At 42.9% G+C, this 18198-nt stretch overlaps 1 protein-coding gene across 1 annotated transcript; it reads right to left on the reverse strand.

Annotated features, from left to right (window-relative positions):
* Positions 1 to 4708: 4708 nt before the first annotated feature.
* Positions 4709 to 5780, reverse strand: LOC103185505 (regulator of G-protein signaling 9-binding protein B-like). Its single transcript, XM_007904044.2, has one exon. It carries the CDS (start codon positions 5689 to 5691, stop codon positions 4927 to 4929), a length of 765 nt encoding a protein of 254 aa, XP_007902235.2. The 5' UTR covers positions 5692 to 5780; the 3' UTR covers positions 4709 to 4926.
* Between the last annotated feature and the right edge of the window lie 12418 nt (positions 5781 to 18198).

The following is an 18198-nucleotide window of genomic DNA, read 5'->3' on the forward strand; positions in this document are numbered from 1 at the left end:
CATTTTCAAATGCCTCCATTGCATCGCTTCACTCTACCTTTGTCTTTTGCTGTGAAGCAGCTGCGGTTCTCTCTGTCTGCTCCAGCCCACTGCTCCCCCTGCCTTCTATGCCCCCCATTGCCTGGAAATCCTCTGATGGACTAACCATCAAGTCACTCTGGCCCCGCTCTCTGGAAGTCCATCCTGGAGAATCTGTCTCAGCCCCTCCATCTCGAAAACCCACCTTAAGTCTTCAACTGTTTTTAGCTACCATTCCCCTCCCCACCATCTTGGGCTCCGAATCAGCTGTGTGAAGTCCTTTGAATGTCCTCTACGTGAAAGTGGCTACACATTTGTAAATTGTTGTTCTGGTTTAAAATTAATGACCAATGTTGATGGCTGCTTTGCACTTGTTTTGATTGTAAATGGCACTGGCAACAATTCTCAAAGATGACAACCCTGAACACAACATCAAAATATACTGCAAAAAGAAAATGTTTGAACCCTTTGCCTTGTGAGAGAAAGACATGAATGCTTCTACTCATCAAGAAAAAATGTGCAAAAACATATTCAGAGGTCCTTGCATGTGTATATGGTAAACTCAGCTCACAGTATAATCACTAATAACAATCTCTGATTCACAGTGCTGATGAGCAGTACATTGATAAGGCAAAATGATAGGTCAATAAATCATATTTTCTTGGTTTACTTTAACTCTAAAGAGCTTATGCTTACCTACACAACGCCCCTTCTGATTTTATTTAAAAAAGAACGATGCTCAATTTGTCAATGTCAAAAAGGGTTCAATCAACTTGAAGCAATTCATCGTTTGAAATACTGTACCTGGATCAGATACTTTCAGTCATGTTTTTTCCAAAGAAAACACCAGATGCAGAATCAGGCCCTTTCCCACGAGGAGGTTGAGAAAAAATCAGATGGTCAGGTGTATTACCCTAGCTTGTTTGCAGATCTTCACAGTTACAGAGTGGCAGTGTTGTTGTGCTGGAAGAAGATCGCCCAGTGTCTCTCTTCATTGGAAGCCATATATTAAGAGTGCAAAGTACAGGATCTGCACTCAAGAAAGGAATTATCCTATTACCCAATATTTGATCTATGAAATAAAGAGCATCAATGTGCACCACGCAGTATACAAATGTAAGCCACTACGCAGATAGCGAACATTTTCATTTGCAATTATTGAAACTAGAAGAGGTTTTAATAGTTGCTATTTTTCCGGAAAAACATAATTTTCCCAGCATGACAGGTGCTATATTAATGTAAATTGTGGTTGTTTTAATTCTTTATTATAAATAAATCAATAATAAACAACGCTTACATTTGATAGAGCGCCTTTTCATATTGGGAAGACGTCTCAATGTGCTTTAAAAGATTTAGTGTAAATTGTATGACTGTGTATTTTGTAGGAAAACTAGTATATAATATTTTTCCAAGATGTCAGAAGTTAAAAGTTAGTAGTTATGGACTGGTTGACATTCAAATTAAAAAAATAAAAGTGTCACAGATTAATAATGTCAGTGGGAGCTCCTTATCAGAATTGTATTTTATCTGTACTGAGATCTGACTTCATCTGTAGATACTGTGGTAAAATTAATAAGCTTCTGTAATACTCAGCTTTTGCTTGGACAACTTTGTGACAGAACAAGAGGTGAATGAACACCAATGTGTTAGCCTGTTTAAATTTGTTGAGTGATATTTGACATGTCATCTTCAAAAAGGAAACTCAGAAAAGTAATCTTGAATTCCCGGGGAAGCTGTTCAACAGTGGTTGAATGAGGAACTCAACAGGTAGCTTCAGATTTTTATATTTAACAAGTTTTTCCTTATGTGAACTTCAGTCATTTTAGTTATCATGTGTCACTGGCACTGTGGCCTGTGTGACACTGTCACCGTTTGAATTTCTATCCAGAGTTATTTCCGCATCTTATATTCTAACAACAGGAAATGTGACAAGATCACAAGCGAAGTTTAAAAGCAAAAAAAATTTACAGCACAAAAGGCAATTTGGCCCATTGTGTCTATCCTGGCTCTTTTAAGGTGCAAATCTTTTAGTCCCATTTACATGCCCTTTCCCCATACCCCTCTAGTTTACTCCTTAATTTGAATGAAGAAAACCCTTTCACCCTTATGATTTCATCCTTCCAGAATAGCCTCATTCCCATCACAGAATCAGACTATTCCTTAAGTGAATCCAGCATCTTGGCTCCAACTCCTTTCCTCTCTCCAGTGTTAGAGATGAGTTGTGATGAAGTTGGGCTCATCAGAGATTTGTTCCAGTCATTAACTGCCCTCCAGGTAAACATATACTTCCTGGTGAGTGTCCTAAAATTACTGTTCATAAACTGACCCTGTCCCTTCCTGTCCTTAGCATATCAAAAAGTATTAATCTGTAATTAACTCTTCAATCCCATTTAATGTTTTATATATCTTTAAAAGATCCCTCTCTGAGTGGTTTTATTTCTCTGATGAGCTCATCTCTAACACTGGAGGAAGGAGTGGGTATTTCTCTCAAGTCCTGGTTGATCTAAATTTGCGAATTTTGAGATGTTTATGTCTGTGTGGGATTCATTCACCTCTCACTTCATAAATAACAATACGTTTCAGTGCCTTGGGACATCCTACCAATGTGAAAGGCACCATACAAATGTAAGTTATTGCTGAGGTTTGTACTAGATGTCAACAGATCACAGATCTAAACATTTCCTGAGTATTGTACAGAGAATGGCTGGTGAACAATCATCTTACCTATTACAATGGTATACAACAGACCACCTTTTAGATTATAACAACAGTTTGCACAAAAATAATATTTTTCACATAACATGAAAATCTCAAAGTAGCACAGACTATGACTCATAGGTTGAGATGTTGATAGTTCTGTGTTGCTTTTCATTCCGCAGATATTATTTCTTTTTTTTCAAAAGCTGGGTGGAGCAGGAGTGTGAGCACACTATGCCCAGGGAATGCTCTGTTGCTCTGCCCCTGGAGATGTTTCCTTGCTATCAAAGTCATGGTCAAAAGAGAATGCGGGCAGACTCCCTCACTACACTGACTTGTGGCCAACATTCTTTTCATTATATACTGCCAAAAATGTATAATGAGAAAAACAGCGTAAAAGAACGCAAGTGTTCTAATTACTGGATCTCTTCACACAGGTGAGAATGTAGAACTCACTGTTGGAAGCTGTGGTTGAAGCAAAAAGGCTCAATGCATTTAATGGAAACGTGATGCATACATGAGGGAGAGAGGAATAGAGGGGAGGCGATTAGGAAGGATTGGGGCTTAGGAGGAGTATAAACACCAAATGGATTAGTTAGAAATGGCTTATTTCAGTGCCCTATGAAAATGCTCTATAAATCTTTGTGATGCTATGTGATTAGAGACTATAAGGAATTTCAAAATATTTGCTAAACTTTTTTTAATAACATACTTAAAAATGATTTGTGTTTATTTAATATTCATCTGCTGCTGATTTTATAATCGTATTCATTCTAGCAATTTATCTTGTAAATCTGGGTCCAATTAATATTTTCCACCTTCCAGAGTGAGATTGATGGCATATCTGATGCCTACATTTAATCTTGATGCAGCCATCCGCTTGGTGAGATTCCAGGCCCTGTAATACTGTAAAGGCTGATAGAGAAGAGCATTTCCACTGTAGCTGCTACAATCAGCTAACTCAACAACCAGGGTTACAACCTGGGACCTCCAGGGGTGGGAGGAGAGCTCCAACATTTATTTTATGCTTCAGTTTATATATTACGCAAATTAATTACTGCATTATTTTATTCATAAGGCACTTTATAAACAATCTTGGTTGAATGATGATTTGTCATGGATACTCTTAAACCTGGTGATGGGTTTACACATGTATCAGACACCCAGCTGACGCCCCAAAAATGTACAGACAGAATGAACAGTGATGATTAAAAGGTGATCTCTGTCCTCAATGTGGAATTGTTTCATGAGGTGGATTCCATTCAGCAGTATTAATATTTCACCCACAAAACATACAGTCAATTCACTTTACAATATATTCTGTGAAGCGCTTTGAGATGTCTCAGAGATGTAATATCAAATGCAAGGATTATATATGTATACTGGAAAAAAACAACACACTGCCTTTTGTCCTAATATTTAAAACCAACTGTATGACAACTTATCCCTACTGTACCTTTAGAATGATTAAAAAAAGACAAATGTTAGTTCAGCTTCAGGTTTATGTTGCACGGTAAAGACTAGAGCAGTACGTATCAGATAACAGTTTATAGAATAAATCGCTGCAAAACACACGCAGAAGTTTACACCAATTCACATTTCGCCTTTTCCTCCACTGTACTGTGTGTGTGTGTGTGTGTGGGGGGGGGGGGGGGGGGGGGGGGACTAGAAATGTGAACAGTTTTATTCTTACACTTTTATTAGTTATGCTTTTGTCTGTTCTTATTCCTTAAATATAACTCATCGGTTAATCTGATTACACATAACTCACATTAAATATATCAACCTTTTGCGTTGATACAAAGGGGATGGGGTGTGTGTGGGTGGGTGTGTGTGGCTGTGTGTGTGTGTGTGGGTGTTTGTGTGTGGGTGTTTGTGTGTGGGTGTCTGTGTGTGTGTGTTTGTGTGTGTGTGTGTGTGTGTGTGTGGGTGGGTGTGTGTGTGGGGGGTGGGGGGATCACTATATATATCCATACAAAGCTTTACACAACAGTCTTTCTTTTGTTCCTTTGGCTTTTGGCAAATATAAGTGAAGAAGACTCTTACTGTACTTGTGCACCAAATCAGCCCGTGCATCGGTCTCTGGGGACCAACACGGGGTGTCGCTCACGGTGTGTATACAGTAAACCGCCCAGTCAGTCGGTAAACTGCTGAAGGACCGGTTGGTGAGCTGAGTCCTCCCGGAGCTCCCGGTGCTGTGGAGAGGAGCGATCAGGCGAAGGTCGCCACACAAACCGATAAGACAACAGCGACCAGTGCTGCGGTGCAGAGGGCCATGACCACCAGCCACTTCTCTCGGTCGCAGCACTCTCTCCTCCTCACCTCGTCCTCCGAGGACAGCAGAGCAGTGGAAGAGAAGTCGTTGCTCACCACCGAATGTATCTCCTCTCCCTTGGCTTCCACAGTCCACCTCAGGACGTTCACCTTCATCTCCATGTCCTCCGCCATCCTGTCCACCTCCCCGATCTGCTCCTCCAGCTCCTGCAGCTGCAGCCTTTCCGAGTTGGGTGAGGTCTGATGGACGAGGTTCTGGACGCTCAAAGCTCTGGCGGTCACTTCGGAGGTGTCTCCGCACATCCCGGTCTGGATCAAGGGTCTCTCGGCCCCGGAGAGGGGGAAGCTCTGCCCCAGGTCCAACACCTTGCACATGTCTATGTGGAACACCTCCAGGTTGGAGGAGAAGAGAACCCAAAGGCGCTCCATCTCCGGGCGCTCCTCTTTGCTCAGCTCCGTGTCCCTCAGCACCGCCGTCAGGTTGGTCCTGATGGCCGCTGCCAACTCCTGGGCTCTCTCCCTGGTTCTCCGCAGCTCATCTCTCAGGTTGGTGGAGTCAGACGACCCCCCCAGGTTGACCGCCAGGTGTTTGTAGCAGCCGATCACCTTGTTGAGAGACTGGACCAGCGCCTTGCACTCACCCCTCGCCCTCTCCGACTTGGCGGTGCCTTCATCTGCCACCTTGGTGCTGTGGATCGGCATAGAGATGTGGGTTCAGCCTCAGCGCCCTGTGTCCTCCCGGAAATCACACCCCAACAGCCGACCCCAAGACAAGAAACATTTAGCTCAGACAGTGCAGCTCAGCTCAGCTCAGCTCAGAGCAGCTCCGCTCCGCTCAGCTCAGCTCACGGGGATTGGCACTTGTGTTGGGAAGGTGTCCCCAGCGGAGGCAGCGCCTCTCACCAGCCTTCGTGGCACAGTCTAGAAATCCATCAAAAGTTATCGGTGCAGCAACAACACACACACACACACACACACACACACACGCAGAGCAGTTTGTATCGCCGACCCGCACTCTCTGGATCTCTGTGGTGCTGTTCAGCCTTTGCGCCCTCTTCCTCCCTCTCCTCACTGACTGTACCTCGGCCGCTCCGGGCAGATCGGCAGCTTTATTTCTCCAAATATTACAGACCTTCCCGAGTGACTGACTGTGACTGACTGTGACTGACTGACTGCGCTCCACTCCGACTTCAAGCCAATCTCAGGAGATTACAGCGCACCGTGTGACGCAGGGGCCGGGAAAGGAGCTGTAACCTGACTGCACACGTGTGTTTCATGTGTCCCCATGTACCAGTTGCTGGTCCCTGTGCAGACAGATCTTGCACAGCTCAGCACTCTTCAACTGGCTGCCTTATTTCACCCACAAAATACAGTCATTCCACTTTACCGTATATCCCGCGAAGCGCTTTGAGATGTCTCGATGACACGATAAGGCGCTATGTCAATGCAACGATTATTATTATTATTATTATTATTATTATTTATTTTGCTGACGAAGCCTTTGCGCCGACTCCATCAGAAAGTTGCCACATTATTTCTGGTCTATTTTCATATCTGCTCATCTGGGGCTCAGTGATCCTGGGAGGAAATAAAACTAAAATTACTGCATTTAGTATCATAAAATTGCATAGAGCCTACAGCACCCTGGTCATATATTACTCCACATGAGCCTCCTCCCATCCTAACCACCCCATCCCTAGCCTCCCCACCATACACCCCTTTATTCCTGTGGGCATTAAATCCAGGAGTCTACTTGCATTCTTTATAGCCTTATGTTATATTAGGCCTGTGTTATTACTTTCAGAGATTTATTAATCTGAATTCCCAGATCTCTTTGCTCCACTAACACTTTTAGCCTCTTACCATCTAAGACGGTGGTAACTAACCTTTGTGGTCGGCCAACAAAATTTATGCCATGAATCAAGACATATTCAATCAAGCAAGAACAGAAGGCACACCACGGACTTACCTAGCTCGTGCGAATGTTCAGGGATAGCTTATTGACAGCCCCTCTGGCCACTTCCGGCCCGTGGGCCACAGGCTGTCCACCACTGATTGAAGGCATAATCGCCTTATTTATATTGCTCTTTCGAAGTGAATAATTTCACATTTTTCTATATTGAACTTCGTCTACTCCCTATCTGTCCATTCTACAAGCCTATTTATATTTATCTACATAAGTTTCTAAAACTAGAATATTTAGTGTCAATGGAACTGAAGTTACTGTATTTAATAACTATGGAACCAAAGTTAATATCGAGTGCCAATGGAACTAAAGTTATAGTATTTAATATCCTACAAAGGATCAAATGAAATAGCAAAGCAAAACTTCTTGCAATTGCATTGATAACGTTTTGAATAATCCAGTGAACAGATATCATAATTGTGAAGTTTGTGGAGGATTACTTATGGAGAAGAATGTTTATAACATGCTACAAGTTGTGTAATCTTGTGAAAACAATGACGACTCAGGTGAATTTATTATCGTCACCAAGGATGGACTATGCCCAGAGCGCACAAATTTTCATATTCTATCCAGACTTTACATGGCCTTTATTAAAAGTGTGTTTGGCTCATTTGGCATGTTAAGGCCACACTGATAGATGGGTGACAGTGACAGATGGGTAGGACTGATTCTTGTTTGAATGTGGATGCTTGCAACTCTCTGGTTACTCATGGGAGGAGGGGTGGGAGGAGGTGGACACACAGCTATTCTCAACAGTGCTTGCATTTGATATAATGCTTTACTATTAAGATGCCTCAAAACACTTCACAGGAGTTCCTCTGATGCATAGTGACTGCATATTTGTAGGCAAACATGGCAGTATCTTTGTGCACAGCAATGTCTTACAAACAGCCATGAAATTAATGATCAATTTTGTACCTGGATGATTGTTGGCCAGGACAATGGGTGAAGCTTCTTTCTCTTTTCAAATAGTGTCAGGGATTTTTAACATCCATATGAATAGGTAGACTGGACCTTGGCTTAATGTCTCATTCAAAGCACGGCACCCCTGACAATGCAGAGCATCCCCAGCACTGCACTGGAGTAAATGTGAACCTCCACTCCTTGGGGGAAAGGTAAGCAAGATCTTCTTGGAGCTAATCTGCCTCCAAGGTGACATGCCTGGCAATGGAATGTTGGAATCAAGTCTCTGTGGGTGTCTTGGTCATCCGGTTCCTGAGCCAGGCAGGTCCGCAGTACTCCAGGGCATAGCTGATGACAGACCAATCAGTATGGCTCATCGGCAGGACTTGGAGGGGCAGACTGTTTGCTCGGGGCTGAGATTCTTTGCACTCAGCTACTGTTAACCTCACAAGGCAAGCCTTAACAGTAGGGTGGTCCAAATTAGACAAGCAGTGGGAAGTTTATTAGACCGTGTTTTCAATGGCAAGCCATGTTTTATTAGCTGGTAAAACTCCAGCAGTACCCCAAAGCACACTATGGGGTCCCCAAGCTTTAGCTCTTGCCAATTTGCGACTAATACTTTCCTGAATTAGATAAAGAGGATGCGTTCTTCCAGATAGAGAGACGTTCCATTCTGCTACGTGGGAATTTCCAAGTGTGGGTGGGATGCATGAAACTGTCTGTTTTTGATACTTAAGCATGGTGATTCTGCAGTTTTTGCAGATACGTATCTGACCCAATAAAGAAATGAAAGCCTGACCAGTGAGCATCAATGGACCTTTTGACTATAAGCACCATCAGAGTCAAGTTTGATCCTATCCTCATTCAACTTTCAACACATACACATTTCCAGCGGTGGTGATTGGATAGTGATCAGGAATGGCTTACATAGTTGTCTCTTTATTTTGGCCAATTGCAGCACTTTCATCATCAACTGACAGACGTTGGCTAACACAACCCAGGCTAGAGATTGTGAACCTTACTGGCATATTGCAGTTGGGAAGTTCCACACAGCCCAATATATTTATTAAGACATTGGCAAGTGATTCAATCCATCCTTAAAAATCACTCCCTCTTCAAAAATCATTAACTCCTCATACAAATTAATGGGCAAAGTATTCAGTGACCACAGTTGGGAAGTGAGCATTGCATGCATGTTAGGAGAGAAGAGATTTGGGCTCCGCTAGGCTGTTCCCTCCAGGTGAGAAGTCTATCAGCACTTACTGGGCACACAATGAAGAATGGCCACTTGGACAAAGTGCTGGAGCATTTATACAGCATGAGGCAGCACTCGAGGAAGAAGAAACAAAGGAATTGGAGGGGAAAATAAAACTTATTTGTGATATCAATATAATAATGGGAAGCATTAATTTGAGCATCTCTTGGTTTGCCCAGGAGGCAGGATTCTCCTTGGTGATTTCCAGAAGGTGCTGTCATGTGCAAAACTGCTAGAGAGCAAAACAGACACTTGTGAGGAGATAGTGAGAGACCCTTCCTTCTGAAGGGATAATCTGCCAAACACCTGGGGCCACTTCTGGCAAAACTTTGGTTCACCTCTCGGCTTGATTGAGGCACACTCACATTCGTGCTTCTTTCAGTTCCGCTGAGAGTTGTTAGACCTTGGCTGCTCTCCTGGGACGGTGGCACATGTGCATCAGTCACACGCAAATGTAATTAATTTAGATGGAAAATTTTGTAATGATGCGTCCCTCAGTAACCAATTTCTGATCCTGGTGTTCTTTTTATCTGACTCCCTAACAGTTATACAAGTAGCGTCAAGCCCCATTGTACAAACAGAACAATTTGGTCCACAGCCTCACAGTGCTTTTCCACAATAGAAAGTCTCTTGCTACCACTACAGTCACCATTGAGAGAGGAAAGAGAAGAATTTCACAAGGACAGTGGTTGCTGATTTGGGTTTCTAGAATTTTTTTATGCATTATTGTCTGGATTCAATAAAAATTGAATATTTGTTGTTTTTCTGTGCTGCTCTATGTCAATTGAAGATGAAGAATTGAGAAATAAAAATGAGTTAAAACATGTCTGGAGCCTTATAAACAACATAGGAACATAGGATTATAGGAACAGGAGACGGCCATTCAGCTCCTCAAGTCTGTTCTGCCATTCTAAAAGATCATGGCTGATCTGTACCTCAGCTACAATTACCCGCCCTTGCCCCATATCCCTTGATACCCTGACTTCACAAAATATCTATCCAGCTACCTCAGTCTTGAAAATTCAAATGGATTCAACATCCATAGCCTTTTGGGGAAGAGAGTTCCAGATTTCTACTACCTGTGAGTGAAAAACTGCCTCGTGATTTCACTCATAAATGGCCTACCTCCAATTTTAAGATTATGCCCCCTTATTCTGGATTCCCCACGAGAGGAAATAGTTTCTCTGTATCTACCCTATCAAATCCCTTTATTACTTTAAAAACCTCAATCAGATCACCCTTCAAACTTCTAAACTCAAGGGAATAGAGACCAAGTTTATTCAAACTGTCCTCACAATTTAACCCTTTTAGCCCTGGTATCATTCTGGTGAATCTGCACTGCATCCCCTCCAGAGCTAATATATCATTCCTGAGATGCAGTGCCCAAAACAGAATGTTGTACTCCAGATGGGACCATGATCAACAAGTGTCCAGAACACACAGGTTTATTAAGGCAACAGAAGAGGCCTTGGTGTCTGCAGCAGATTTGTGGCTTGCAAGACCAATGGGTAGCTGATAGAAACGTGGGCATTGACTGCTGATTCCCAGGGTGAGAGGTAACCAGTTAATAGAACCGCAAGCTTGGATTGATTCAAAAGATGAGGCATGGGTGTATGATTAATCTGGTGGAGGAGCTGCATGTGGTTTGAGTCAGTGCAGGAGTCATTTATGTCCTCAGTCAGTGCAGGAGCAAAGAATGACTTTTTCGGTGAAGGAGGAAAAAGTGTTGCTTACAATTAGAGAGTCAGTGGAGGAGCTCAGAGTATCTTTTCAGGTCAGGGCAAACTCACATCCTGCTTATTATTCACCAATGGGTCACATTAGAAAATCCTCAGAGGAATATTCCTGATCCTGAAATTAAAACAGGTAATGAATAATGGATTTGGAGAGGAAGAGATAATTTTGCCCTATAGAGACTGTAAGGTCTCCTTACTGGTCTACATAAAATGAATTGCTGTTTACTAGTAAATATCTCTTGATAAGTGAGCGAGATTAAAGATGACCTTATACAGGCAATACATGTGGATACATTATTGTTATGATTGTTGATTTGCTTCTGTTTTTGTATCTTCCAAACATGAAAGTTGTTGTTGGTAAAAACAATACAATATAACTGACATTTATATAGCGCCTTTTACATCACGAGAAATATCTCAAAGGCTTCATAGATTTGATATAGAAAACAAAATAAAATAAATCAAAAATAATCATCAATATTGTTTGATAATTATTTGGGGAGGACAAATTTGCAGGGCTAGACATGATGGGCCAAATGGCCTCCTTCTGAACTGTTTAATTCTATGATTGTCTGACAAAAATTTCAAAAAATATATCTTAATTTTCACCAATTCTATCTATTATGATGTAATTATATATGTGTAAAAGCTCCATCATAGGTGTTAAAACCACATTGTCTATCATAATCCTATGAATTATTAAATCATCTGCTCTCCGACTTAGGTAACTTAGGTTTACTGCATGTCCTCCAAGCTTGCTATCCCTAACTTTTGGAATTACCTGCCTCAATCCCACCATCTTTCTGTCTTCAAATGCTACCTTAAACCTACCTCTACAAATTTGCCTATGGTAAATGCTTAAAAAATAAAAATTAATGCAAGTTGTTGATGGTCAACTACTTGCCTCTCTTCCCACCTCCCACCTGCTTGGCATCCGTCCCATCAGTATAAAGTGCTCTGAGATGTTATTCTTCGTGAAAGGTGCTACATAAATGCAAGTTTTTGTTGTGGATTGCCAAGATACAGATATTCAAGAATGACAACATCCGAAACCGTCGTAGAGAGAGAAAGAGAGAGCAAATGGTAGTGAAAGAGAGGAGAGAAAAAAGTAGAGTAGGAAAGGAAGACAGAGGATAGGTAGAGAGAGAAATATGGCGAAGGTGAAGACAATTGTTCTTGGTGATGGACTGTATGCGAAGAATTCAAATACCATATTTCAAAGAATTCTAGGCAAGCACAAAGCAAGCAAAAATGCTATTTATCTCAATCATAGGTTTGACTTTTAAACACAACAAACGATGGATAATTCTGGGAAAAAAGCAGCTCCTTGAAATCCATGAACATAATGCAACACTTGAGAGAACACTGCAAGTCTTGCACAATCTTAACACAGAATCTACACATCCCTCCATCATTACAAAAGTGTTGAGATACTTGAAAAGAAAAGGTCAAGAACAGTTCAATTCCCAAAAGAGGCCAGGAGGCTCTGTCTTGAATTTAGGAACAATAAATGAGCTGAAAAAACACGAAGGTGAATCATTGTTCTTGAAGTAGTAAAGTGAATACAAAGCACTAATGGAGTCTCCAATGCAGGCAGGTTGTACTAAGCTAAAACTATACAATACAGTACTTCAGGTGAAAGTGTATATAATCAACATGCTAAGTTGCAATATTAGATGTTTTAAAATGATATCCCTTTTCGTAAAGGTGTGATTTTGAAAGACTTTTTTGAATGACCTGTTTGCTGGCAATGGAGCGCAAATTTCATGGTTTCCACAAAGATTCTGAGTCATACAGGTAGGATGCTCTTTTGGCAGCTGAACTTCACTCTGATACAATTTATAATAATAATAATCATCCTTGTATTTGATGTAGCCCCTTATCATGTCTTCGAGCCGTCTCAAAGCCCTTCACAGAACATACTGTAAAATGAATTGACTATATACTTTGTGGGCAAAATGCAGCAGTCAATTGCACACAGCAGTGTCCCACAAACAGTTGTGGCTTACGTAAGCAAATTCTTTTTAAGAGATCTGGCAATCTACTAACAACCAGGTTCCTACTTACGGCTAAATAAACAGAGGCATGTGGAGTAAAGAAAGTTACCTAAGATTTTGCCCCACAGGGTATCGAACCCAGATTCTTTCACTTGCGAGGCGAGCACACTAATCACTATACTACAGGATGCCATTTACTGTTGGGAATTCTAATGGGATTTCTTAGCCTGTTAGAAATTACCACATTTTCCTTTTTATTTACAGAAAAAACTTTCTGATGTTGAAATGTGTCAAACGTATTTCAAAAGTCACTGCAAAGTTAATGACTTTGAAGGCAAACGTTCGGCCAAAAGTCGTGATTCCTGACAAAGCTTTATTTTTCAACCACAATAATATTAATCTTTGGATTTGATATAGCCTCTCTTCACATTGTCAAAATATCTCAAAGCATGACATTATTTATTGTGAACTGTAGTGCCATAGAATCTTTAACGTCCACCTGAACAGGTAGACATGTTTACGTGAGAAAACATTGTCCCATTGTACCAGTGTGACATGTCCATTTCCACATCAGTCACCCTAAATTTCAGAGTCCATCTGTGTGCCATTTTGTGCTTTAAATGCATTTATCATTTATAAATGCATTGTGCGTTTGAGAAGCTGGATTCGCTGAAATAGAGAAGGTTGAGGGGAGACCCGATAAAGGTCATTACAATTATTGAGTTTGATAGAGAGAAATTATTTCCACAGAGTCAGTGATAGTTTTGGGACCACTGCTGTTTTTGATCTATATAAATGACCTGGACTTGGGTATAAGGAGTACAATTTCCAAGTTTGTAGATGATACTAAGCTGGGAAAAGTAGTAAACAGTGAGGTTGATGATAGCAGACTGCAAGAGGACATAGACAGACTGGTGAAATGGGCAGACATGTGGCAGATGAAGTTTAACTTCCACCCACCACCCACCCCTTCCCTCCCACACTCCGACTCCTACCCATCCTCCCCTACACACCTTCGTACCCGTTTCCCCACCCTCTGTCTCTGAACTCATCCAATCCCTAAAACCAACCACCTGCTCCCTTGACCCCATCCCCACTCCACTCCTTATCTCCCAGCTCCACTTTCTTGCCCCACATATCACTGACATCATCAACCTGTCCCTCTCCTCTGGCTCTGTCCCCATTCCATTAAAAACTGCCATCATCACGCCCACCCTGAAAAAACCCTCCCTTGATGCGTTGCAGCTATCAAGCTACCGGCCCATCTCCAACCTCCCCTTTCTCTCCAAGGTCTTGGAAAGAGTTGTCGCCTCCCAACTGCGCTCTTTCCTTTCCACCCATTCTCTTTTCGAACCCCTTCAGTCAGGTTTCCGTGCTGCCCATAGCACAGAAACTGCCCTGGTCAAGGTCACCAATGATATCCTGACCATCTGTGACCAGGGCTCCCTCTGTCTCCTCGTCCTCCTCGACCTATCGGCAGCATTCGATACGGTCGACCACGCTATCCTACTCCACCGCTTGTCCTCCCACCTCAACCTTCAAGGCACTGTCCTTGAATGGTTCAGGTCGTACCTTTCTCACCGTCTTCATTTCGTCTCGACGAATGGCTTCTCCTCCACCCCCCGCACTGTCTCATGTGGTGTCCCTCAGGGCTCTGTCCTTGGTCCCCTCCTCTTCACCCTCTACATGCTCCCCCTTGGTGACATCATCCGCAGACATGGAGTTAACTTCCACATGTATGCGGATGACACCCAACTCTACCTTTCCTCCTCTACTCTCAACTCCACGACCACCGATGTCCTGACAGCCTGCCTGTCCGACATCGAGTCCTGGACGAGAGACAACTTTCTTCAGCTCAACGTGCGAAAAACCGAGGCCCTCCTGATTGGCTCACGTCAGCGCCTCCGCACCTCAGGCGCTGACAGCATCAGCATCCAAGGCTGCACTCTCCACCTCGCAAAGCCAGTCAGGAACCTCGGCGTTTTGTTCGACCCTGAGCTGTCCTTTCTCCCTCACATCCGCACCACAACTGGCACCGCCTTCCATCACCTCCGGAACATCGCCAGACTACGGCACTACCTCACCCCTCACGCTGCTGAAACTCTGGTCCACGCCTTTGTCACCTCAAGGCTGGACTATGGGAACTCTCTCCTCGCCGGCCTTCCCGCCACCTCCCTCCACAAGCTGCAGGTCATTCAGAACTCTGCAGCTCGTGTACTGTCCCGCACCAGGCTTCGGGACCACATCACTCCCACCCTCGCTCCCCTCCACTGGCTCCCCATCCCCCAGAGGATTGATTTCAAGATCCTCATCCTCACCTACAAGGCCATTCACGGCCTTGCTCCCTCCTACCTCTCCGACCTACTATCCCCCTACCTACCTGCCCGTACCCTCCGTTCCTCTGGCTCCGGTCTGCTCCACGTCCCCCGCCCCAACCGCCCTACCATCGGTGGTCGGGCCTTCAGCCTCTCAGCCCCCAGGCTCTGGAACTCCATCCCCCAGTGCCTTCGCCTTGCTTCCTCCCTTTCCTCCTTCAAGGCCGGTCTCAAAACCTTTCTCTTTGACCGAGCCTTCAGCTCCCCTCACCCTGACCATTTCCCCCCTCCTCGCTCCCTCCCTTCCCTCCCCTCACCCTGACCATTTCCCCCCTGCTCGGGTCATGACCCAACTGTGCAGCGCCTTGGGACGTCCTCCTGACGTGAAAGGCGCTTTATAAATGGAATCTTGTTGTTGTTGTAATGTGGAGAAATGCAAAGTAATGCATTTTGGGAGGAAGAATGAGGAGAGGCAATATAAGCTGATGGTAGAATCTTAAAGGGGGAGAATGAACAGAGAGATTTGGGGGTTCATATAAGTAAATCTTTGAAAATGGCAGGACAGGCAGATAAAGCTGTTAAAAAGCATATGGGATACTAGGCTTTATAAATAGGGGCATAGAATACAAGAGCCAGGAAGTTATGATGAATCTTTATAAAACACTGGTTAGGCCTCAGCTAGAGACTGTGTTCAGTTCTGGGCACCACAATTTAGGAAGGATGTCAAGGCATTGGAGAGGGTGCAAAGGAGATTTACCAGAATGGTACCAGGAATGAGGGACTTCAGTTATCAGGAGAGGATAGAGAAACTGGGATTATTCTCCTTGGAGCAGAGAAGGTTAAGAGGAGACTTAATAGTAGTTTTCAAAATTATGAGAGGATTTGATAGGCCTACTCATTTTGTGCATTTATTCCTCCAGTCAAACCCATTCCTTGAGGTGAAATGACAGTTGCCTGAACCTACAGTCCAACAACAACAAGCATTTATATAGCACCTCTCAGCGTCCAAGAGCGTTTGACAGTGGCAGAGCATGATGCCGAGCAGGGGGCAGTGGGAGGTCACCAGCTGAAGAGGAAGGAACCTGAAGATGGGGAAGGAAGGGGCTTTGAAAATAATGGGAGAATCTTTAAATTGATCCATTCAGCGATAGGGAGCCAGTGGAGGCTGACTAGAACTAGTGTAATGGGGGTACGGAGTTTATTACGGGTGGTGGAGTTTTGGATCAGCTGGATCCTGTGCATGGCGGAGCTGGGGAGACCAGCGAAGAGGGCATTTGAGAAGTCGAGTCAGGAAGTGACGAACGCATGGATGATGTCTGGGGTAACGTAAGGCCGTAGGCACGCAATGTGGCGGAGGTGGAGGAAAGTGGTCCTGGTCAGTGACCAGATGTGGGGAACGAAGGACAGCTGTGGGTCGAACCTGACCCTAGGTTGGGTAGTACTGTGGTACCGTGACACTAGCCATCTGCTGCAATTTTAAGGATGGCCTTTCTTCGGACTTTGCTGGTTTGTAAACCACGACTGTCTCCCTGGGAAAGATTGTGTTCTGATACAGTATTTATCTGCAAACCTCAAGTTACCTTTGATGACTTCAACCTGGTTTGGGAAGATCACATTTCTAACAGCTTGGAATATATTGGAATGTGAACTTCACCTCTTTGAAGTTTTGAGAGTGATGGAAGCCGCATAAGAATCCATTGTTTGGAATACAGTTTGTGTGGGGAAATTTCCACAATACTCAGCTCTTTCAGTGCAGAACAGAAACAAGAAACAGCCCTTGGTTGCGGGAGATTAGCTTGTAGGGTAATCCTTTATGAGACACGAATGTATGTCTCTGTCTCCTCGCCCCCACCCCACCCCCAACACACACACAAACAGATTGTCAGTCAGGATTATTAGTTTACAGTTCTTAAAACATAATAATAGTCTGTGATTTCTATTTATGAGATAAGAATTTCCGTGCAGTTGAGTTACTGAAGGAAAATAAATTAATTTGTGTTGTGAAAAATCCCCCATAAGGATATTTAAAACTCTGCCTTGCATTCGTTCCAACATTAACCATACACCCAGTGTTAGAAGTCACTTTAAGCATGACCTAGTACAGCTCTAAAGGGAACTGAACCCAGTTCAAAAGGGGCTACAGTGTTAACTAAAAGTAAACCAATCAAAGTTATTTATCAAAGGAATGAATCAAAGGTACGAAAGAGCGAGAAAATAATTGTCTAGCTTTGAGCTACTATTTCTACACCAGATGGCCTTGCAAATAGCTTTTCAAAAAATGCCAAAAGCCATATGATCAGCACAATACACTTCAATCCTTTGCCTTTCAATAAATGCTCTTGCAGCTATTGAAAGATGAATTTGTAAGACATTTTTGAAATCTAGTTTGACAAGTCAGAATCCATTTGCCGTGCAACGTGTATTTTAGTGTATAATAAAAGCGCTGCAGAAGGGCATTTAATGTCACGGTTGCTCAGATCAATGTGCCCAAGAGTGTGTGTTATGTATTTTGTTCAATGCATTTCTTGGGGACACGGCTTCCCAGGACAAATACTCAAACTGAAAAGTAGCCATTGAATACAAATGCTTCAGTGAGTTAGACAAAGAAAATGAATTCTGTAATAGCTACTGGAGAATATAGAAAAACAGTTTCTTAGTGCAGCAAAATGATCGAGGGTCAATGAACACAATTGAGATATGATGTAGTTCTGTCTACCAGTTACATTTAACTTATTTTGCTTAACGCTATCTATTTTATATTAGAAAAGATCATTTGTATTCTCCCATTCACTTTTTTTAAATTTCTCTTCTCACTCCTTTAATAATAATAATAATCCTTGCATTTGATATGGAGCCTTATCACGTCTTCGAGAATACACTGTAAAGTAAATTGACTGTATATTTTGTGTGGTGGCAGCCAATTGCGCACAGTAGTGTCTCACAAACAGTTGTGGATTAAATGAACATATCATTACCATTATTTTTAATTTTTTTTTGAAGCAATTATTACCCCCAGAAAAATTATCTGCCAATCGAC

Source organism: Callorhinchus milii, unplaced genomic scaffold (assembly GCF_018977255.1).
Source record: "Callorhinchus milii isolate IMCB2004 unplaced genomic scaffold, IMCB_Cmil_1.0 Scaffold2, whole genome shotgun sequence".
In the NCBI taxonomy this organism is placed as follows: domain Eukaryota; kingdom Metazoa; phylum Chordata; class Chondrichthyes; order Chimaeriformes; family Callorhinchidae; genus Callorhinchus; species Callorhinchus milii.